The sequence below is a fragment of the Ylistrum balloti genome, unplaced genomic scaffold (assembly GCF_031769215.1).
Source record: "Ylistrum balloti isolate Yb309-2 unplaced genomic scaffold, AGI_CSIRO_Ybal_v1 Utg369640, whole genome shotgun sequence".
Lineage (NCBI taxonomy): Eukaryota > Metazoa > Mollusca > Bivalvia > Pectinida > Pectinidae > Ylistrum > Ylistrum balloti.
In genome coordinates, this window is record NW_026781901.1 from 2,232,425 (window position 1) to 2,255,698 (window position 23,274).

Below are 23,274 nucleotides of genomic sequence, written 5' to 3' on the forward strand. Positions count from 1 at the left end.
GTCTGTCTGATACATCCGTTAGTTGTCTGTCTCATACATCCGTTAATTGTCTCATACATCCGTTAGTTGTCTGTCTCATACATCTCATAGATGTCTGTCTGATACATCCGTTAGTTGTCTGTCTCATACATCTCATAGATGTCTGTCTGATACATCCGTTAGTTGTCTGTCTCATACATCCGTTAATTGTCTGATACATCCGTTAGTTGTCTGTCTGATACATCTGTTAGTTGTCTGTCTCATACATCCGTTAGTTGTCTGTCTCATACATCTCATAGATGTCTGTCTGATACATCCGTTAGATGTCTGTCTCATACATCCCTTAGTTGTAGTTGCAGTGATGTCCCTTTTCAGCTCTTCTATTCCCTGTTATTTGGTCAATTTATGTCGAAGTGGTAGCTCTGTAAATTAAACAAGGCAAAAGACTTTTGCAAAATGGACAAAATCACTGGAAGAGAATTGATTCAATATTTGCATAAGAAAGGTCTACCAACAATACTAGGGAATGATGACCCTTCATCTGCTAAAGTGGAAAGGTGGATGGTGGAGTTTAAGCGTGACTGGCGGAGTCTTTCCGATGACACCTGTTCTGGGTGGCCTTTCACTGTTTTAACACCAGAAATGGTCAATAAAGTCCATAATATTGTTATGGCTGACAGGCGAGTTACAGAGGTATATAGCGAGCACAATTGGGATTTCACGGGAAAGAGTACATTCCGTTCTTACGGAAGATATTGCAATGAGAAAGCACTCAGCGCATTAGGTACTAAGTCTTCAGTTAGTTGATCAGAAGCACACCAAAACGGACAAATAATCAATGGCAGAGATTATTCATCAATTCTTAGGCAGTTAAGAGAAAATATTAAACTCAAACGCCGCGGAAAAGTCTGTTGTTCCACCAGAACAATGGCCCTGTTCACAAGTCTGTCATTGTAATGGCCGCCATTAACGATTGTGACTTTGAATTGATAGAGCAGCCGCCTTATTTGCCCGATCTCGCTCCATCATACGTTCATCTAATCCCGGTACCCACTTTCCGTCAGATGATGACATCATACACGCAGTGGAAGACTTTCTGAACGGTCAAGAAAGGGACTTCTTTAAAGTGGCATTGAGGCTCTCAAACATCGCTGGTCGAAGTGTATAGATACTGCAGGAGAGTATGTTGAAAAATAATGCAATATGTCTGCCAAAATTCAATCCCTTAAATATGAGGCCCAAAACTTTTTAATCAGCCCTCGTATGTTGTTGTTTAAACACTGGGTTCTGGTTATGTAGTACAATATATCGTCCCTGTGAACAACATGCTGGTTAAAAAGGACACTCATTGGTTGTTAATGTATTGGTAGTAAGGGGTCATACCGCCCAATATAGATCAGAGTTCTAGTGATCTGGTCCGACACATTGTCCTTGTAAAGACTGGACACGTTGAAAATCTCTCCGAGGTTACATATATAGATAGTAAGGGGTCAATATTGCAACATATAGATCGCAGTTCTAGTGATCTGGTCCGACACATTGTCCTTGTAAAGACTGGACACGTTGAAAATCTCTCTGAAGTTACATATATAGATAGTAAGGGGTCAATATTGCCCAATATAGATCGCAGTCTAGTGATCTAGTCCGACACATTGTCCTTGTAAAGACTGGACACGTTGAAAATCTCTCCTAGGTTGTATGTATCGGTAGTTACGAGGTCAATAATACCAACTGCATATCACAGTATTAGTATTCTAGTAAAGAACGTGATCTTTGTAAAGTTTGAACATATCGGAAATTCTCCTCTAGGTTGTAATAGGATTAGTAATAGGGTGCCAAGATAGCTCTCGGGGTAGCCCTGAACGCTATAGGATATGGCGACACAGCAATAGGCCTTAACGGCTCCGATCTGAGGTTTCTGGACGGCAAACGTGAAGGAGGCGTGACAGAACGTCTGGTTGGAGGGGGCGTGTCACTGGTGTCATAGTTGTTGGTGTCATCCTCCAGCTCGGGGATGAGAAGGAGGCCAGCTATGATCGCTAAGATTCCTCCCATCACTGTCAGGCCCATGGAGTACCCCACGTAGAAGGGGCTATTCACATACACCAGCCACAGAATCATCCCTATGGTCACGAAAAGACCTGTTGTACAAAAAATGTCATGTATTGATAAACAAATCACTTACAATTACTTTCAAAACGGGAACATGAAAGTAAAGAAACCGCGCCTAGAAACGATCGAGGATCAGAAAAATGTTAAGAATATCTCATTTCTACTTAAACGGAAGGACAACACATAAACAAAGACGAAATTATAGACCTACGTTGTCTAGTTTGATAAACTCTTCATTGTGGCATATGGTTTCATTAAAGCCGACAACAAAGGAAGTATGATTTGATTCAATGGGTAAGCAAAGAGGTGGAAGATCTTGTAAATTTAGGTAATTCAATGTTTTATCTGTTAGCTTTATAACCCGACTTACCTGCCAAGAAACACATCATCATACAGACGAAGGCGAACGTCCATGTTCTGAGGTTCTCGCCCACGACGTACAGGAGGACAGCTATTGGTGCTATGAGTAGAATGAGGAGGGCTATTACCTCCATAGCTTGGGTGCCACGGTAACCATCTACTCAACAAACAGACATTGTGATGAAATAACAAGGAACATCAGACTTTTCACGCAATAAAAAAGTTGCAGAACTTTAATGAGAAAATTAAGATTTGCGAAAATAATGTTTGATGAGAGAATGAATTTAACAAATGCCCTTCAAGTAAGTAATTTAGGATATTGGCATTAGGCAAGGAAATTGAAAAATGCAGGATGCACGTGAGCGCCACCTTTAGACATCAAATATATAAAATTAAGCATGTTTAAAGAAGTTTTTTTATGGTGAGGAAGATACCGCTGGTCAAAGCCAATACATATATACTGGATCCTAATCCAAATTATATATGTAAACTACGGGACACTGGAAACGTCAAAACAAGGAAAGACGGCGCGAACACAGTATGAACACTGACAATGTCAAAACAAGGAAGGACGAAGGGAACACAACAGGAACACTGACAATGTCAAAACAAGGAATAACAAAAGGAACACAGTATGAAACACTGGAAATGTCAAAATAAGGAAAGACGGCGCGAACACAGTATGAACACTCGCAACGTTCGAACGATGAAGAACGATTGAAACAAAATATGAATCACTGGCAATGTCAAAACGAGGAAAGACAGCGGGAACGCTATGAAACCCTGACGACTTCAAAACGAGGAAAGACAGCGGGAACGCTATGAAACCCTGACGACTTCAAAACGAGGAAAGACAGCGGGAACACTATGAAACCCTGACGACTTCAAAACGAGGAAAGACAGCGGGAAAACTATGAAACCCTGACGACTTCAAAACGAGGAAAGACAGCGGGAACGCTATGAAACCCTGACGACTTCAAAACGAGGAAAGACAGCGGGAACACTATGAAACACAGACGACTTCAAAACGAGGAAAGACAGCGGGAACACTATGAAACCCTGACGACTTCAAAACGAGGAAAGACAGCGGGAACGCTATGAAACCCTGACGACTTCAAGACGAGGAAAGACAGCGGGAACGCTATGAAACCCTGACGACTTCAAAACGAGGAAAGACAGTGGGAACGCTATGAAACATTGACGACTTCAAAACGAGGAAAGACAGCGGGAACACTATGAAACCCTGACGACTTCAAAACGAGGAAAGACAGCGGGAACGCTATGAAACCCTGACGACTTCAAAACGAGGAAAGACAGCGGGAACGCTATGAAACCCTGACGACTTCAAAACGAGGAAAGACAGCGGGAACGCTATGAAACCCTGACGACTTCAAAACGAGGAAAGACAGCGGGAACGCTATGAAACCCTGACGACTTCAAAAGAAGAAAGACAGCGGGGACACTATGAAACCCTGACGACTTCAAAACATAGAAAGACAGCGGGAACGCTATGAAACCCTGACGACTTCAAAACGAGGAAAGACAGCGGGAACGCTATGAAACCCTGACGACTTCAAAAAGAGGAAAGACAGCGGGAACACGATAAAACCGCCACTGTTAAAACAACAAAGTTGGGTTTGACCGTCTTTGAAAGAAGAGAAGAAAGGGCGCGATGCGCGGACAACCGTCGTAATGTGTTACATAAAATTCTGTACGATATATCGCAATAAGATATCCTTTGAAGTATGCTCATCTCTGCCTTTTTATCCTGGCTGATTATCAGCCTATATATTGCATTTGTATTGTGTTACAAACCGAAGAGAGTAACAAATATGGAGTTTACCTGTCCTGTACGAGTCTGGCACCGTTCTGTCCGCACAGGTTCCCGCCGAGGTACACGCCTGAGCCTTCCAAAGACCCACCCGGATTTTGGCCCCGGACGAGAAAGCATAGATCATCCAGGATGTCGTAGCAAACCCAGCTATGAACAGTATAGTTGACAAAATTATAAACAGCAGGGCTAGCTTCGCCCACAGTGATGCTGTTCCACACATGTTTGTGTCGCCTCAAACTTTTATAGATTCCATTTGTTAGGAAATGGTAATTAATGTTTTGATCAGTAAGTATCTTTAGAATGTGTCGTAAATTATCTTAAGATTTGATTATCTTTAACTTATCCCGATGAAATGAAACCACCTTTCCTTAAAAGATACGAAAAAGACGATCTATCCTCTTGAAAAATATATCTTCTCCGATTGAATCGGACCGTATACCGTTATACGTAAAACCGAAAACTAATTCTATACCCTCAGCTAGGCCTATAACCTACTCTATTTACACAAAATGATGAAACCTGGTACTAAAATATACACAAAACGTTCAGAACGTCACAAGATCAAGAAGCGAATGACATTTTAATAAAATTATCGCGCGTTACTGCATTCTAAAGGCGGCTTGCTTTAACATCAGGCAATAGATAGGATGGCGTACGTGGTTCGCATGGTTAGAGTGCTTGTTGTTGACAAATCTCACACAAAGGTGTTGATTTAAATACACTCTTACATAAATACACTCCGAGGGCTGCATCTTGTCTATCATGTAGGGACTTTGTATACTATAAAAAGACGTATAATACACAGCGAGATTGACATGGTGTTTACCAAAACAAACCACGTCAACTGAATATCTTCGATGTCAAACCTATTATTATTGAAAAAAGAGATTTCCAAACTGTTTGAATCTCAGGTTTATGTACAGATCATCAAACCATAATACATATTAGTAACGTAAACACAATTTTTTCGTCGAATAACATTTTTTTACGATTGTATTTTAGCAACTTAAATGGTTTTTTTCTCTAGAAAGAAACAAACACTACCTAAATACTCTGTCGTATTATTGATAGCGGAGATATAACCAGACTGATGGTACAGGTGGACTAACCGTATTATTTCACAACAGAAAAACGTAATCCATCTTATATTTTTTTTTATATAACACGGGTCAGAGTGACCTGTAGCCATCATGCATCTTCTGCTATGTGTAAATTTCTACCTTTCAATTTTTATGTCCACCTGTGGGATTTATTTGAAATTTGCTTGTTGTGATCCTGAGATGGTCCTAACCAAGTGTTACTATTTTTTGGGGGGTCAGTTCAAAATCTACAATAACCGTCATAGCCATAAGGATCAATAGGACGTGTTCCGTGATCAGTTAGGATGTTCCGAGTTATCGTCCGGATATCAGTCGTGTTCCGTGATCAGTAAGGATGTCCCGAGTTATCGTCCGGTCATCAGTCGTGTTCCGTGATCAGTAAAGACGTCCCGAGTTATCGTCCGGTCATCAGTCGTGTTCCGTGATCGGTTAGGATGTTCAGAGGTATCGTCCGCATATCAGTCGTGTTCCGTGATCAGTAAGGATGTCCCGAGTTATCGTCCGGTCATCAGTCGTGTTCCGTGAGCAGTAAGGATGTCCCGAGTTATCGTCCGGTCATCAGTCGTGTTCCGTGATCGGTAAGGATGTTCCGAGTTATCGTCCGGTCATCAGTCGTGTTCCGTGATCAGTAAGGATGTTCCGAGTTATCGTCCGGTCATCAGTCGTGTTCCGTGATCAGTAAGGATGTCCCGAGTTATCGTCCGGTCATCAGTCGTGTTCCGTGATCAGTAAGGATGTCCCGAGGTATCGTCCGGTCATCAGTCGTGTTCCGTGATCGGTAAGGATGTTCCGAGTTATCGTCCGGTCATCAGTCGTGTTCCGTGATCAGTAAGGATGTTCCGAGTTATCGTCCGGTCATCAGTCGTGTTCCGTGATCAGTAAAGATGTTCCGAGGTATCGTCCGGATATCAGTCGGTGTTCCGTGATCAGTATCGTCCGGATATGTTCCGAGTTATCGTCCGGTCATCAGTCTAGTTCCGTGATCAGTAAGGATGTCCCGAGTTATCGTCCGGTCATCAGTCGTGTTCCGTGATCAGTAAAGACGTCCCGAGTTATCGTCCGGTCATCAGTCGTGTTCCGTGATCAGTAAGGATGTCCCGCGGTATCGTCCGGTCATCAGTCGTGTTCCGTGATCAGTAAGGATGTTCCGAGTTATCGTCCGGTCATCAGTCGTGTTCCGTGATCAGTAAGGATGTTCCGAGTTATCGTCCGGATATCAGTCGTGTTCCGTGATCAGTAAGGATGTCCCGAGTTATCGTCCGTGTTCCGTGATCAGTAAGGATCAGTCGTCCGGTCATTCGTGTTCCGTGATCAGTAAGGATGTTCCGAGTTATCGTCCGGATATCAGTCGTGTTCCGTGATCGGTAAGGATGTTCCGAGTTATCGTCCGGATCATCATCGTGAGTCGATCCGTGATCAGTAAGGATGTCCCGAGTTATCGTCCGGTCATCAGTCGTGTTCCGTGATCAGTAAGGATGTCCCGAGTTATCGTCCGGTCATCAGTCGTGTTCCGTGATCAGTAAGGATGTTCCGAGTTATCGTCCGGATATCAGTCGTGTTCCGTGATCGGTAAGGATGTTCCGAGGTATCGTCCGTTTATCAGTCGTGTTCCGTGATCAGTAAGGATGTTCCGAGTTATCGTCCGGTCATCAGTCGTGTTCCGTGATCAGTAAGGATGTTCCGAGTTATCGTCCGGTCATCAGTCGTGTTCCGTGATCAGTAAGGATGTTCCGAGTTATCGTCCGGTCATCAGTCGTGTTCCGTGATCAGTAAGGATGTTCCGAGTTATCGTCCGGTCATCAGTCGTGTTCCGTGATCGGTAAGGATGTTCCGAGTTATCGTCCGGTCATCAGTCGTGTTCCGTGATCAGTAAGGATGTCCCGAGTTATCGTCCGGTCATCAGTCGTGTTCCGTGATCAGTAAAGATGTTCCGAGGTATCGTCCGGATATCAGTCGTGTTCCGTGATCAGTAAGGATGTTCCGAGTTATCGTCCGGATATCAGTCGTGTTCCGTGATCAGTAAGGATGTTCCGAGGTATCGTCCGGTCATCAGTCGTGTTCCGTGATCAGTAAGGATGTTCCGAGTTATCGTCCGGTCATCAGTCGTGTTCCGTGATCAGTAAGGATGTTTCGAGTTATCGTCCGGTCATCAGTCGTGTTCCGTGATCAGTAAGGATGTTCCGAGTTATCGTCCGGATATCAGTCGTGTTCCGTGATCAGTAAGGATGTTCCGAGTTATCGTCCGGTCATCAGTCGTGTTCCGTGATCAGTAAGGATGTTCCGAGTTATCGTCCGGTCATCAGTCGTGTTCCGTGATCAGTAAGGATGTTTCGACTTATCGTCCGGTCATCAGTCGTGTTCCGTGATCGGTAAGGATGTTCTGAGTTATCGTCCGGATATCAGTCGTGTTCCGTGATCAGTAAGGATGTTCCGAGTTATCGTCCGTTTATCAGTCGTGTTCCGTGATCGGTAAGGATGTTCTGAGTTATCGTCCGGATATCAGTCGTGTTCCGTGATCAGTAAGGATGTTCCGAGTTATCGTCCGGTCATCAGTCGTGTTCCGTGATCAGTAAGGATGTTCCGAGGTATCGTCCGGTCATCAGTCGAGTTCCGTGATCAGTAAGGATGTTCCGAGTTATCGTCCGGTCATCAGTCGTGTTCCGTGATCAGTAAGGATGTTCCGAGGTATCGTCCGGATATCAGTCGTGTTCCGTGATCAGTAAGGTGATTATATAGCAACACCAATGTGCTAGTGGTGGCTAAATAGTTGTATCATTTGTATGATAAAATAATTCGTGTTTATGTACAAAATCATTCATGAGAGGTTTATATCTGAACAATATTATTTGAACTTTTTGGCATACATTTACAAAATGGTCGGAGTTACAATGTTTGATTGTCATGTATATTGAGAAGTTTTGACTTTTTGCTTGCAGTTTAGAGCGAACACATGCAGTTCCTTCCGAAGTGGCAATCATTCATTCTCATGAACTTGAGGTTTGTCCGGGTGTAGAGTACAGAATAAGTTTAATTCTAACATAATATCCTAGACTTCAGCCCTTTTCACATACTTTTCTATAGTTGTGCTCATCAGCTAAAATGAAAACCTTACTTCAACGTCTTATTGGTTTGTCTGGGGACTACATTTTGTGACTTTCGAGAAAAATAGGCAATGATCAAAGTTTCGAATAATGTGAATCCTGCCTATCATTTTACTTCTAGATCTTGAAAAATGAGTATCTAGGGTGAACACTACAGTTTATAAACCATATTTTAATCACCAAAATGATATCAAATTATCGATCTAAAAACAGAAAATTCGCTTCCGTGCTGATGGGATATAGCTAGCAATTTATTCCAACATTAATGGAATTGCTTGGCTACATGAGGGCGTAATTTGATCCCCATCTTTGTAGTCCTGGGTATATTTTTAGGATAACATTGGATAACATTAAGTACAGTTGATTACCGTACTGTTAATGAACAGGAAATTGTAATTGTCATATTTTCTGTCGTCATTTGTTATTTTTAATAAATGGCATATTTCAATTTCAATCAGAGTCTGGTTTTGTGTATTTAGAATAAGTATAACCCAGGTTACAAACAGAGCACATCCTTTGTTCAGTGCAGCGCTAAATAAGATTTAAATGTCCTCCTGTGTCCGGGTGTCGTCTCACCCACGAACGTCGGTGTTCTGGCGAAGTGATGTTATATGGATATTCAGTTTTACCTTATTCGTTTGCATTTTTTCTTCGGAGAAAAGACTGCCCTCGAAAATAATGACAGCAACATGCAGTGTTTGCATTTTTTGCTTAAGTTCAGATTTAGAGATTGACTTATGTGTAATTTTAACTTGAGTGTAAAAACATAGTTTAACCTTGTGTCGGGCCTACTTACATATAAATTGACTATGATTGGTCAATATAACACTAGCTTTTAAATTTGAAGACATATACCTTACACAGATTGTAGAAATAATACTATTTCCGTTCACCTACAGTATTAACGGACATTTATAAGTTAAGGTCACACATCTGTGTAACCTCAGAATTTCCGTCACAGAGTTGCTTTCTTTGTAGAGGATAGTTATATAGAGCGATATCAAAATAAAAAATCTAGCTAGCGGTTAGGTATCGCCCTGGAGAGATCTGGCCAAGATTTGGTTCTGGATAATTACCGACAACATCTGTAGCTCTGTGTTGTAGTGTTTCACAAGTTATCAACGTGTGAAACCCCTTGTTACCGATCATCTTTCGCAGATCATCATGGCGGCCGCTTTAGGGATTTTCGCTCTGCTCCTGGTGACATTACCATGTAGTTTTGGTGGCCCCTATTGTAACTTTGATAGGTTAATTCCTCGAGATTTCGACGTCGGTCAGGTAAGTAGTTTTGTCCTACACCTGTTTATCACTTGATCCAAAGGTTATTTTTTAATATAATTCAATGATGTTGTTAATATGATTCATTTGACGCGGTTTGTCATTCTCATAATTTACAATTGGTCTCGGCAATATCGTGGAGATTGAAGGAAAGTTATGCGCCGTATCAATCCACCTAAGACTTGTTAAAAGACGTTTGAATTACATTATTATTTGAAATACAATACAGATATATATTTTTCTCCATTCCTTACCTAGTTCTTTGGATTTTGGTACGAGATTGAGAGAACCGAGATGAAGTTTGGTTATTACACTTTTGTGTCACAGACTTGGGGCTTCTTCGAGTCCTACCATAACCTGTATAACATGAAGTTCCACTACGCTGGTCGGTCGTAAGTATCTGTAACAGGAAACATACAAAGAAATAACTAGTTCATATTAATTTATTTAGGTTTAGAAACTTAAAGACAACATAACGTTGTTTGGTTTTCTCCGTGATCGAATTAAATTTTATCATTAGAACTCTACGGCATCAGTTGGTGGGCAAATTAATAATGATTTAAAGGGGTCCATCACCTTTGTGTGATCTATAGACATATTACAGGCTCGGTGGTTTACCGTAACTGCATGATTCGTCAAATTGGCACCGCCATATGTTTGTAATTATCCAATATTCCAAATGCACCACGTTTATTTACCCCGATGTTTCGTCACTGGATTTGCACACTTTCGAATCCTAGCGTCACTGCAGAGTCCTAAAAATACCAAATAGTGTTTTACCCATTTAAATTGTATGATACTTTCTACACATGATCGGTGTCGTGGCATATTCTTCCTATACATGATCGGTGTTGTGGCATATTATATATATACATGATCGGTGTCGTGGCATATTATATATTTACATGATCGGTGTCGTGGCATATTATATATATACATGATCGGTGTCGTGGCATATTATATATATACATGATTGGTGTCGTGGCATATTATATATATACATGATCGGTGTCGTGGCATATTATTAATATAAATGATCGGTGTCGTGGCATATTCTTTCTAAACATGATCGGTGTCGTGGCATATTATTAATATAAATGATCGGTGTCGTGGCATATTCTTTATATACATGATGGGTGTCGTAGCATATTTTTTTCTATACATGATCGATGTCGTAGCATATTTTTCTATATATGATCGGTGTTATGGTACGTCTTTACCCTGTATGACTGGTGTTCGTCACTATATCGCATCAGATTAGTAGAGATTAGTGATAAGTGATGGGACGTGCAGTGACCGAGACCTCGTTACACTTTATCACTGTTGTTATCTGTGCAATGTTCCGATAATCTGTTTCCATGCTAAGGGATCACTACTCCTGATAGTAGTTACAGTGACTGTGTGATTATCAGCTTAGATTAACCAGTAACACATGCCAGTGATCTAAAACACTGTACTTTTTTTATGTATGTCGAATAAACTAACACCTTTTTGTGCCGCTAAAGATGAAAAACGCCTGAACTACAATTAACTTTTCCCCCGAGGTTTTCATTAATATCTTACACTGATATTCTTTATGTGCGAAAAGCTTGAATTAAAAATAAATGAATAGAATACATGACGATGTACCGTAGCCAGGTGTAAAACAGTGAGGTCATAATGTTCCCTATGTTTAAGATGTCTTCCTAATGGCCTGGTTCGTTGCTGACATACTTAGTTTGTTTTTGGCCTTAATCATCTTGTTGGGTGCCGCAGGTGGCGCGGGTACCACTTATAAACCTTGTTGTAATTGTCTTTTCGTGTTGATAATGAATTTAGATTGTAGTCTTGTTGTCTTTTTTGTATCAATAATTCATTCATGTATTCTCGACTTTTCGTGTAGGTAAGGTTATAGTGTAGAATGATATCTAACTTGGTTTCTTCCCGTTGTTATTGTCCTGGGGAATTGATAATGATATCTGATTGTGTTGTCAGATTGTTGTGCTCTAAACCTTCAGGATCTGTTAAAACAATGAAGTCGTTACAGACCTAAATTTTCTTTCCAGCATTGGGTACTACTGTACCAGAGGCTCTCACGAGATGATACATTACATCGGAGCTCCAGGCAGGTTCCTCATGCAGGGCACAAATAGTAAGTTGTTCCCCTTGTTTGTACATATTCCTCACGAAATGTCGATTTTAAGGCGTTAAATATGTCTCAGAGGCATTATATTATTTTCAGAAAAAACACTTAAAACATTTTACATGACCATTCCCTCTATTTATGGGAATTTCGTTATACACTGATGTGTTCTTAACGCAGGGTTAGCTTTGAAGATGATTCTAGGCTGGAGGTCGAGTATAATGTTCAATATTTTAAAATAAGAATGAAGATTAATCCATACAGAACAAAATGCAAAATCAACGATTGGTATCTGGTAAGTAATTGAAGAGAATTGAAAGAGAACTCTGTAATCTGAAATCGAAATGGACTGACTGTCGGAGCTGGCTAGTCAATACCGGGTATGTCCCCATTCGCTCTCTCAACATCCCTGATTCTCCTAGGCATGGAGTTTAGGAGTGAGTTTATCCTCCTCGTTGGGATGTTGGCCCATTCTTCCAAGAGGGCTGCTCTCAGTTGGGCCAGAGTTACAGGGGGAGGCTAGCGCCGTCGAACCTGTCTATCCAGCTGGTCCCAAAAGTGCTCAATAGAGGATAGGTCGGGACTGTATGGCGACCAGTCCAGTTGGTGGATATTGTTGTTAGTGAGAAAGTTTCGATAGATCCTCTACATAGAGCCGAGCATTGTCCTGCTGGAATGTGAGGTTGGTTTGCTGCAATGATGGGACATGGGGTCGGAGGATCTCATCCCTATACCTAGAGGCAGTTAAATTATCCGCTTTTACAACCAGTGGTGATTTAACACTATGTGAGATTCCTCCCCACACCATAACCGATCCACCCCTAAACCTATCTGTCTCTACTGCGCAGCAGTCGGCAAAAAACGTTCTCCACGACGTCGGTATACATGACGTCAAATGTCTGCTTGAAACAGGGTGAACCGAGACTCATCAGTATATATGCGGCCGAGCATTATTCTGCTGGAGTGAAAAATTGTTTTGTTGCAATAATGGGACAACATGGGGTCGGAGGATCTCATCTCTATACCTGCCATACGTTCTACACGACGTCGGTATACACGACGTTGAACGTCTGCTCGAATCAGAGCGAAGATATTGTAAATAATGTCACCCTGCGTTTCTTTATCCCTTGAGTATATTATCTTATTATCTAATAACCATTATAACAAAATTCAATTATTGTGACACGTATATATAGTAACAATACTGCATTCCCAGTTGCTGGTGTTAACCGGTTGTAGTCGACCCCATATTCATAGGCGTGTTTCCAATATCACGTGTCTGATGCTTGTTAGTATACCTGGTGATTGTGGTAAACCTGTTCTCACTTGGAAACATGACATTACCTAATTGCATTGACCAAGATTTCCTTCCGGAACACCTGGTCTTATCTTCCTTGTACTTTTCTTGGTGTCTCCGTGCAGAATGGTTCATAATTTGCTCTAGACAATTTAATAAGAGTTTTAATCAAGTTTCATTGGACATGTCAGTATTTTCTTTGTTTTAGACAAGTCCATTAGCCAAGGATTATAATCCTCCTACAACTCAAATAAATGTGGACTGTGACCTATGATTAGCGTGTTACAGGCATGTTCCAGGTAGTGGACACTGACTACAAGAGTCACGCCCTGGTCTATAACTGTTATGTGTTACAGACATGTTCCAGGTAGTGGACACTGACTACAAGAGTCACGCCCTGGTCTATAACTGTTATGTGTTACAGACATGTTCCAGGTAGTGGACACAGACTACAAGAGTTACGCCCTGGTTTATATATGTTATGTGTTACAGACATGTTCCAGGTAGTGGACACAGACTACAAGAGTTACGCCCTGGTTTATATATGTTACGTGTTACAGACGTGTTCCAGGTAGTGGACACTGACTACAAGAGTCACGCCCTGGTTTATATATGTTACGTGTTACAGACATGTTCCAGGTAGTGGACACTGACTACAAGAGTCACTGGTTTATATATGCCCTGGTCTATAACTTTTATGTGTTACAGACATGTTCCAGGTAGTGGACACAGACTACAAGAGTCACGCCCTGGTTTATATATGTTACGTGTTACAGACATGTTCCAGGTAGTGGACACTGACTACAAGAGTCACGCCCTGGTTTATATATGTTACGTGTTACAGACATGTTCCAGGTAGTGGACACTGACTACAAGAGTCACGCCCTGGTTTATATATGTTACGTGTTACAGACATGTTCCAGGTAGTGGACACTGACTACAAGAGTCACGCCCTGGTCTATAACTTTTATGTGTTACAGACGTGTTCCAGGTAGTGGACACAGACTACAAGAGTTACGCCCTGGTTTATATATGTTACGGACAGAGGCTAAAACAGGGTCACTGCCACAAGAACAACATGCACGTGTCACTCCTGAGTAGACATCCATCGGCTGACTTCGCTGAGCGGGACATCATTCAACATATCAGTAACAGATGTATAACAAGAAAAGAGCTTGTCCGGGCCCCAGAGATCGGTACGTACTGAATCAGCACTACTTCTTGTGGAAGATCTAGTTTTCATAAACATGGGAAAACGGCCTCTCTTTCAGCCAAAAATGATAAAAACGTGTAAATTGTTCTTGATATTTTAGCATTCTGTAGATTATCTTTTCGATATTCTTTTCTGAACTTTTGTGAACTTGAAAATGCTTGAAATTACCAAAATCCGCCTGACTCGAGGCCAGTGAAGTCATATATTCACATAATTAGCAAAAATCTCCTGAACTCAGGCACACACACTGGTGTGGTGTGTGGTATTTTTATGAAGTTTCCCGACATATTCCTAGTGTTTTCCGCACTTTTCAGGATAAACTAGTTATACATATAGACTGCCTTAAACGGCGAAATTAACCAGTGTCTTTTCACTATAAGGTTCATGGGTGTATTATTACTAATTTTACCGTTGATGTTCAAGGTTAGTTAGTACATGTATATCTAAATTTTCACATGGTTTTTAATTTTCAACAATAAGATTAACCTTGATGTATAAAAGATATTACAATAAGGATTGCAACATATCATCTAACAATAGATATGTTGTCATCAGATGGGCCTTGTCCTAATAAGTCTATTTACCAATGCGGTAATGTGAATACAGTCTCTCCCAGAATGCATAGCGGTACCCCAGTGACGTCACTGTGACTGTTCATGAACGAAAACACTCTGATAGAAATTGATGTGAACATTCAACGTTACTTTATATGTAGTCGCGAGCGGTACACCAGTGACGTCACTGTGACTGTTAAGGAACGATAACTCTGGTAGAGATTGGTGTGAATAGTCAACGATTATATATCTATAGTCACGAGCGGTACCCCAGTGTCGTCACTGTGACTGTTAGGAACGATAACTCCGGTAGAGATAGTCACAAGCTATCGTTATACCTGAACTTAGTGTTATAGGTGCGGAACAATGCCCTTATCTGATTGGCTGTTTAACAGGAAATTAATATATATAGCTTATGATAATCCTTATGTTTTAGCGAAAGATAAGTCGTATTATGTAAATGTTTTAATGCTTAGTTTACGTTACACATTGTCATCCACGTATCATTATTAAATGAAAATGTTAAAGTAGCACGTTTTACTGCGTTTATATATTACCTGTTGTTTACTTGTTACCTCTATGTTTATTTGTTGTTTTATTTGCAGCAAGTTGTCGAGTTTGAAGTTTCACTGATTCCCGGGAACAGCAGCAGCATCCCAGATATAAGTAAAGCACGTAAGGGCCGGCTCGCTATTATCATAACTGTGTCCATTTATACAATAAACTGTGTGATATTCATTGTTATTATCATCGTCTACACGGCCACGCCCATCTCAACACATCACTGTCTAATAGTCCATGTTTTCATCATTGAAGAGTGTCCATGTTAATAAAAATCAAACCGACGGATAACGTTTTGATTTATCTATCTTTGCTTGATCCCTTTGTTGTTTTCCTCTCCTTTCATAAGTATTGAGATTTTATCAAGAAATAAAGAAAATCTAAAATGAAAGCGGAAAAAAGGGTTCAGTATGCGTGAAGCAATATATCTATATACAAAGAAATTTTAAAATCTTTAAAACACTTCTTTATCAAAATCCATTCTTTCATATTTTTACCATTTTTTTAGCAATACACAGGTAAGGGTCCATGTAGTATTGTATAAATACTTATTATGATATATAGTAGACAGCCCGGGAGACCGGTTTGATATACATCATCACAACACTGTTATAAGTGATGTTTGCTTTCCATTAAATCAGTGAGCTTCTTTCCACAACAGATACCATAGCGCATTTAAAAACAACGTTACCAAGATACAACAAACCAATAACGGTAAAGATTGAGTAGACTGTGTTTCTAACGTTCTCTGTAACTCACGAGACTTCCATTGTGAACCCCACATGTTGACGAATGGAGGCGCTGTGAGTTTTAACAGGGACACTGAAAGGCTGGTGTCCTTTTAAACTTTTTGTTAATATGAATTGAATTTAGAATGTATTAAATGTTAGCACCTTTTTATCAACTAAAGCACATTTGATGCGTGTAACACGGTGTGAATTAAAAACGACTTGTTATAGAAAATAGTGAATAACGATTCATGCTCATTTCTTACCGTAGCTGATTTCGTTAACACCTCGTTAACTACCAAAGATTTCGCACGTCATACCCCGGTAAACCTGTGTCACTCTGACAGTATTTTCACCGTGAACCCGTTCAATATTTAAGAATGAAGTTAACTTGTTGTGATTATCACGAGGATTAATACCTTGATTTGATATAACGGTGGCGTTCCATAAGGTCATCGACGTACAAATACGCAGCTTTTCTGCAGAAATCAATTCATTAGCAACCAGAAAGTTGTAACATGTGTTTATTGTGGATAAATTATCTTCAAACTGATACAGAGGTTCCAAAATGATTACATACAGAGCACACAGGCCATATCAAGCTTAAAAGTTGAAGACTCTTATTTCTAAAGTGAAAACATTCAAAGATTTTAAAACGAAGACGTAGAAATTCCAGAACAGCGGTATTCGATAAAATGTACTATCCTACAATAAGACATGTGACGATGACTTGTTGACTGTCTGAAGACTCAGACAATGTGCTGTGGTACCGCCTCCTTGTGGGTGAGGTTCGCTCTGGTCCTCATCATCATCGGATTTATAGCTGAGACGGTCGGCTTCGCGACGGCAACTTGGATGTTCAATAACACAAATGGCGAAAAAAGGATAGGCTTGTGGATCTCCCAGACTTGTAGTGGATCAGTGTGTACCGATTCTGAAGTACCGTCATCCTACAAAGATGGTAAGTAAATTTGTCTCTACCGATTCTGAAGTACCGTCATCCTACAAACATGATAGATATACCTGTCTATACCATCATCTACACCGGTCGTGAGGTACCGTTGTTCTATAAACATGGTAGATAAACCTGGCTATACCGACCCCTAAATACCATCATCTACACCGGTCATGAGGTACCGTCGTTTTACTAACATAGTAGGTAGACCTGTCTATACCGACCCCTAAATACCATCATCTACACCGGTCATGAGGTACCGTCGTTCTACTAACATAGTAGGTAAACCTGTCTATACCGACCCCTAAATACCATCATCTACACCGGTCATGAGGTACCGTCGTTGTACTAACATAGTAGGTAAACCTGTCTATACCGACCCCTAAATACCATCATCTACACCGGTCGTGAGGTACCGTTGTTCTATAAACATGGTAGATAAACCTGGCTATACCGACCCCTAAATACCATCATCTACACCGGCCATGAGGTACCGTCGTTCTACTAACATAGTAGGTAGACCTGTCTATACCGACCCCTAAATACCATCATCTACACCGGTCATGAGGTACCGTCGTTCTACTAACATAGTAGGTAAACCTGTCTATACCGACCCCTAAATACCATCATCTACACCGGTCATGAGGTACCGTCGTTCTACTAACATAGTAGGTAAACCTGTCTATACCGACCCCTAAATACCATCATCTACACCGGTCATGAGGTACCGTCGTTCTACTAACATATTAGGTAAACCTGTCTATACCGACCCCTAAATACCATCATCTACACCGGTCATGAGGTACCGTCGTTCTACTAACATAGTAGGTAAACCTGTCTATACCGACCCCTAAATACCATCATCTACACCGGTCATGAGGTACCGTCGTTCTACTAACATAGTAGGTAGACCTGTCTATACCGACCCCTAAATACCATCATCTACACCGGTCATGAGGTACCGTCGTTCTACTAACATAGTAGGTAGACCTGTCTATACCGACCCCTAAATACCATCATCTACACCGGTCATGAGGTACCGTCGTTCTACTAATATAGTAGGTAAACCTGTCTATACCGACCCCTAAATACCATCATCTACACCGGTCATGAGGTACCGTCATTCTACTAACATAGTAGGTAGACCTGTCTATACCGACCCCTAAATACCATCATCTACACCGGTCATGAGGTACCGTCGTTCTACTAACATAGTAGGTAAACCTGTCTATACCGACCCCTAAATACCATCATCTACACCGGTCATGAGGTACGGTCGTTTTACTTACAAGGTAGGTAAACCTGTCTATACCGACCCCCAAGACGTCGCCCAATAAAGATGGAGAGTATGTAATTATTTTAATAGCTCTACGTAAACCTGTACACAGGCTGGCTCTGGAGTGTCTTTATTCTACGTACCACGATCATTACTGTTACCTAATTTCAGTGAAAAGACACGAAAGTGGCCCTTCAGCTACTAATCCTTCGTATACAGACACTGCTATTTAATCATAATAGTTGTAACAATAAACAACCATAGACATATTTGTCTTTAGTGTTAAAGTTGTGAACATTTCAGGTTTTTATAATTCTGTGATGTGATGTAGAATTTTCGCTTATGTAAATGCATAAAAAGTATTGATACGCCCATATTTTAATTTTATGTGATGTCTTTACAATCCGTATTGAAGGTTATATAATGTATTTATGAATCCACATTTAACTTTGAATAACGTATTCAACATCTCATGGACACCAGTCCTCGTAAACCAGCTCGGCATTTTTTTCGCTATATGACAGTTTATAACCAATAACAAATTATGAATTACATTTGTACTGTTAAAGAGTCATTTCAGGTAACTTCTGAGAGTTTAACCTTAGGCTCTATATGTGGCGTTTAGTTATGTTTACAGACAGATCGCATTTATCATCAGTAATTTATTTCATTTGATCATAAAATAATGTAATATTGAACCTTATTGACAGTCTATAGCGTGCGTTTGTGTCAATAACTTACATCAATGTTCAGTGAATTTTCAGGTTTGTAGGACAAATAACGAACACTATAATAAAAATTACTCATAGTCATATCTAACGGGATATGTTAAAGGATGTTACAAAGTCACTCAGTCAAGTCCATTAGAATATGATTGTAAACAATAAGCGAACATCATCAATCGAGATTTCTTTGATCACAGATTTATGTCATATAAACACAATCCATCAAAAAGAAAACATTCTGTTGAATCTGATGTTAACCCGTAGTTTGACTAGACTACAACAGCACCTAATGATGACGTTTTACGTTCTGTAGACAAATTTCACGAAACAGAACAGCATTCAGTGATGACGTTTTACGTTCTGTAGACAAATTCCATGCATCTGGACAGCATCTAATGATGACGTTTTACGTTCTTTAGACAGGTTCCACGCAACAAGTCAGCATATAGTGATGACGTTTTCTGTGTTGTAGACAAATTCCGGGCCACCCAAGCTGTGGAGATTTTTGCCTTCATTCTGTATGTGATCGCGCCATTCCTTATAGGGGCATTCGTCTTCTTTGAGACCACCAGGAACCAGAGGATGGTCATAGCGTGTATGGTCATCTGTTTCACAATAGGTGGGTACTTTCGTCTCTGATGCGAGATTCCATATAATAGAAATACACGGTGGATGAAGAAACTTAATGAATAAAGATTCCGTAGCATATTGAAGAACGTTTGTGCATTAATGCTACTTGGACGACAGAAATAGCGTCCTACATTAATACCAAACACGCGACCGAGTCCAGTTAGTCGCTACATTGATTCCAAGAAACACTGAACATTTGTGGTAACCTTCCAGTGTTATGTTTTTGGTCATTAAAGTATAGTGTTACTTGAATGTTAGCCGAAGGGAGCTTATAAGGTCATGCGGCATTCGTTGTCCATCCGTCCGAGCGTCAAATTTTCCCGTTAAATGGCCTCTTCTCAATACTAATCAAAATTCCTAGAATCATGAAAAAAAAAGAAAGACAACCCCGTAGCCCATACTAAAGTCAGAGAGATCAAATTTGTTCAAACTTTTGAAATTCTTCCTTTCATTCGTTACCAAAAGTCCTAAAATAATTACATTTGGGTGGAAGACTCCATCGCCAAAGTCCTACACAATTTGTTATATCCCACGAATGATTTTTTACATTAAACAAGACTTTGAATGTTAATGGCGTGAAATGATAATGTATTGGTGAAAAGCATTGAATATCATGTAAACAATACAGGCCCATTGGACCTCTTGAATTGGTTGCCAATAAAACAAAACCTCTGCCACTGTATGAGGACTTGTACCATTCAATAGTGTACACGCGTACCTTGATAAAACTCCGGGAAGACAGGTTTCTTACCATCCGGGAGCGGTAAGAGACATTTATCTACAACTACAAGTAACTTTAATAGGCGAAGGTTTGCCATCTAATATAAAATTTACCGCAATGTCATTTAAAGAAGCAGAATATTGATATTGTCCTTACTATAGATTATTTGTGTGGTGTTCTTGTACAGATATACTGGGGTGACATTTACGATGTGGTTTACACTCAATATTCAGCTCGATATTTAATTGCTGTAAAAGTTTTTTGAAATCTTCATAACATGCTGTTCTGTTTGTGTAATGAATTTATCCCTGGCATGACATAGTGGAACTCTTTCATATCTATTATATACAGACATTTGATCGTTTGCTGGAACCAATTAAATTCAATTACAATCATAAAAATAAAATCATTATGATATTTTTTCAAACATGCAATTGATTTCCAATGGCACCAGGAAACATGTAGCCTGGTACGGTGACGTAATTGTGTCCTAAGCTATTCACCGAACAAAAAAAATCGATACAAATTCTGGTTACCTCCGCATTCTTTCATGGCTACGAGTTAGTGAAAAAAACTTCATTGTCTTTTCATTTCAGTTTCTAAGGTGTAAAGTAGTAGTAAAAATTCAAAGCATCATCAAAAATGTTCTTCCTTATACGTAAATATATGCATATATACGTGATTAAATTTGGTATATCACAATTAGAATGTGTTTGTAACGTTTCAAGGAATTCATTGTCGCCTTCATCAGACAATAAACCAGAAATACAAGGTATGATCACTGACTTGTGCAATGTAGGGTGTGCTAATCAAATCCACAGGACATCTGGGCTTTACTACAGTATAACACGTAATATGGTAGATAGATGAAATGATAGTGAAAATAGTTATTGTCGGTAATCAACCATAAAAGTTGATAACAATGTATGTATTAGTCCACGAAATCCGACCCAGCTGAAAACTTTGTTCATATGCGAATGCATATGACCCCCCTCATCCCGGTTTAGAACCAGACCGATAAGCATATCCAGATGGCTTTCTTGACCTTTCATTTGAAAAGATTGTTCCCTTTATCCACCACTTCGACATTCCGTCTAATGACACTTTGTACATAGGTATACATCCGCTACTTTGATAATTTGTAAGTTGAAGGTGACAGAGTGAAGTTATCGAAACGTCACGTACAACTTTTCTGACGAGTGTGATATATGACAAACTATTCTCACCAAATAAGACATACATGGCATGTCTTGCTTACTGAATACAGTATTTTGGAAAAGCAAATGACAGTTTATGAACGCAACACTAATTCTTCTGACCTACGTTTGGTATCGTTTCAGGAGTTTTACTTGGAGTAGGACTGATCATATGGATGGTTTACGTCCAGTCACAGGCTGCATTCAGCGCCGGGTACTCCATGGGGCTGACCATCCTGGGCGGGATTCTCGCTGTGTTCGCGGGGCTTCTCTTCATTCCGGAAACGGGCGACGATGACGAATACGAGGATCGCGTTATGAAATCACGAACTGCAACGCCACAATATTCACGTCATCACTCATCACGTCGTGTGCACGTGCGACCTATATCCCCATCGGACGAATCTTCTCGTGAATCTTCGCCCAATTACTACTCCACTCGGCAGTCGAGGAAGACTTACGACTCCATGCCATCACCCATGGAGACCCCTAAAACGTACGACTCCATGCCCGCTCCTGTTCCGCAGACTGTTTCCGAGACCGGAGTCTCTACAGGAAGGAATTTCCGGCCGCCAACATTTAATGATGTTTCATCTCTTACACTGCAGCGAGATCGTGTGGTTTAATAAACTAACAATCTCTGCTCCATCATTTCACCGTGTGTCAACACGAGAAACAAAATGATGGGCCAAGATGATCGCAAAATGTTCCAGTTCTTTGCTTAGAAATTAAAAAATATACATATATAATGTGAAAATAAACTATGTAAGAATGAAATCATAAAAATCATTTCTGGTTGGTAATATGTCTATATCCGTGGAGTTTAGTGAGAAGAGCTTCCAATATACTACACTGAATTACAGGAACAAACTGAATCTCCCTCTCCCGCCCTCCCTCCCTCCCTCCCTCTCTCTCTCTCTCCCATCCCCTTCCCTCCCTCTCTCCTTCTCTCTCTCCCCTTCCCTCCCTCTCTCCTTCTCTCTCTCTCCCTCTCTCCTTCTCTCCCTCTCTCTCCCCTTCTCTCCCTCTCTCTCTCTCTCCCTCTCTCTCTCTCCCCCTCTCTCTGTCTCTCTATCTCTCTCTGTCTCTCTATCTCTCTCTCTCTCTCTCTCCCTCTCTCTCTCTCTCCCCTTCCCTCTCCTTGTTGTCGAATGGTTTATCGCCCTTGCCATATCATAATAGGTTATCCTTTATGATCGGAAATATGTTGGCTGTTTCGCTGCTCATTGTCTCTTGGGCTAATTTAGTGTCCGACTATTAGCTAAAGTGAACGATTAGGTTTCTGATGAGCCTTACGGTAATTCCTTGCAAATTAAAACTTCCATTGGACAAGTCATACTCATTGTTTTCTGATTTTCCAGCATGGTTACCCCACATATCACACTAAGCTAAGTAATACGTAGACTGTGTGTACATATTTGTACAGGGTATTTCTTAATACATGATTCGGACCTAGCCTGTACATGTCATGTCATCTGAGTGAGAGAGTGGAATGTTAGGTCATCGAGCAACTGTGACTGCATGTTGGCGCA

General features: G+C 40.6%; 3 protein-coding genes across 3 annotated transcripts; 2 read left to right on the top strand and 1 right to left on the bottom strand.

Moving 5' to 3' along the window:
• Positions 1-1,800: 1,800 nt before the first annotated feature.
• Positions 1,801-4,505, bottom strand: LOC132554439 (uncharacterized). The gene is made up of 3 exons (XM_060218762.1): positions 4,295-4,505; positions 2,462-2,608; positions 1,801-2,120 (listed from the first exon to the last, which is right to left on the bottom strand). Exons 1-3 carry the CDS (start codon positions 4,503-4,505, stop codon positions 1,801-1,803), a joined length of 678 nt encoding a protein of 225 aa, XP_060074745.1.
• Positions 4,506-9,650: 5,145 nt separating this feature from the next.
• Positions 9,651-14,390, top strand: LOC132554450 (uncharacterized). Its single transcript, XM_060218771.1, has 4 exons — positions 9,651-9,764; positions 10,023-10,156; positions 11,810-11,895; positions 14,164-14,390. Exons 1-4 carry the CDS (start codon positions 9,651-9,653, stop codon positions 14,388-14,390), a joined length of 561 nt encoding a protein of 186 aa, XP_060074754.1.
• Positions 14,391-16,995: 2,605 nt separating this feature from the next.
• On the top strand, positions 16,996-22,368 carry LOC132554461 (uncharacterized). The gene is made up of 3 exons (XM_060218782.1): positions 16,996-17,200; positions 19,668-19,814; positions 21,887-22,368. The coding sequence occupies exons 1-3, from the start codon at positions 16,996-16,998 to the stop codon at positions 22,366-22,368; spliced, it is 834 nt and encodes a 277-aa protein (XP_060074765.1).
• The last annotated feature ends 906 nt before the right edge of the window (positions 22,369-23,274 follow it).

What these genes read in the sequence shown, in the direction of transcription:
- LOC132554439 (XM_060218762.1), bottom strand. Translation starts at nt 4,505, where the DNA reads ATGTGTGGAACAGCATCACTGTGGGCGAAGCTAGCCCTGCTGTTTATA. An exon ending in GCCAGACTCGTACAGGACAG is followed by an intron (nt 2,609 to 4,294) that starts GTAAACTCCATA and finishes TTTGTTGAGTAG; the next exon opens with ATGGTTACCGTGGCACCCAA. An exon ending in GATGATGTGTTTCTTGGCAG is followed by an intron (nt 2,121 to 2,461) that starts GTAAGTCGGGTT and finishes TTTGTACAACAG; the next exon opens with GTCTTTTCGTGACCATAGGG.
- LOC132554450 (XM_060218771.1), top strand. Translation starts at nt 9,651, where the DNA reads ATGGCGGCCGCTTTAGGGATTTTCGCTCTGCTCCTGGTGACATTACCA. An exon ending in GAGATTTCGACGTCGGTCAG is followed by an intron (nt 9,765 to 10,022) that starts GTAAGTAGTTTT and finishes TTCCTTACCTAG; the next exon opens with TTCTTTGGATTTTGGTACGA. An exon ending in CCTCATGCAGGGCACAAATA is followed by an intron (nt 11,896 to 14,163) that starts GTAAGTTGTTCC and finishes TATGTGTTACAG; the next exon opens with ACGTGTTCCAGGTAGTGGAC.
- LOC132554461 (XM_060218782.1), top strand. Translation starts at nt 16,996, where the DNA reads ATGTGCTGTGGTACCGCCTCCTTGTGGGTGAGGTTCGCTCTGGTCCTC. An exon ending in ACCGTCATCCTACAAAGATG is followed by an intron (nt 17,201 to 19,667) that starts GTAAGTAAATTT and finishes TCTGTGTTGTAG; the next exon opens with ACAAATTCCGGGCCACCCAA. An exon ending in GGTCATCTGTTTCACAATAG is followed by an intron (nt 19,815 to 21,886) that starts GTGGGTACTTTC and finishes GTATCGTTTCAG; the next exon opens with GAGTTTTACTTGGAGTAGGA.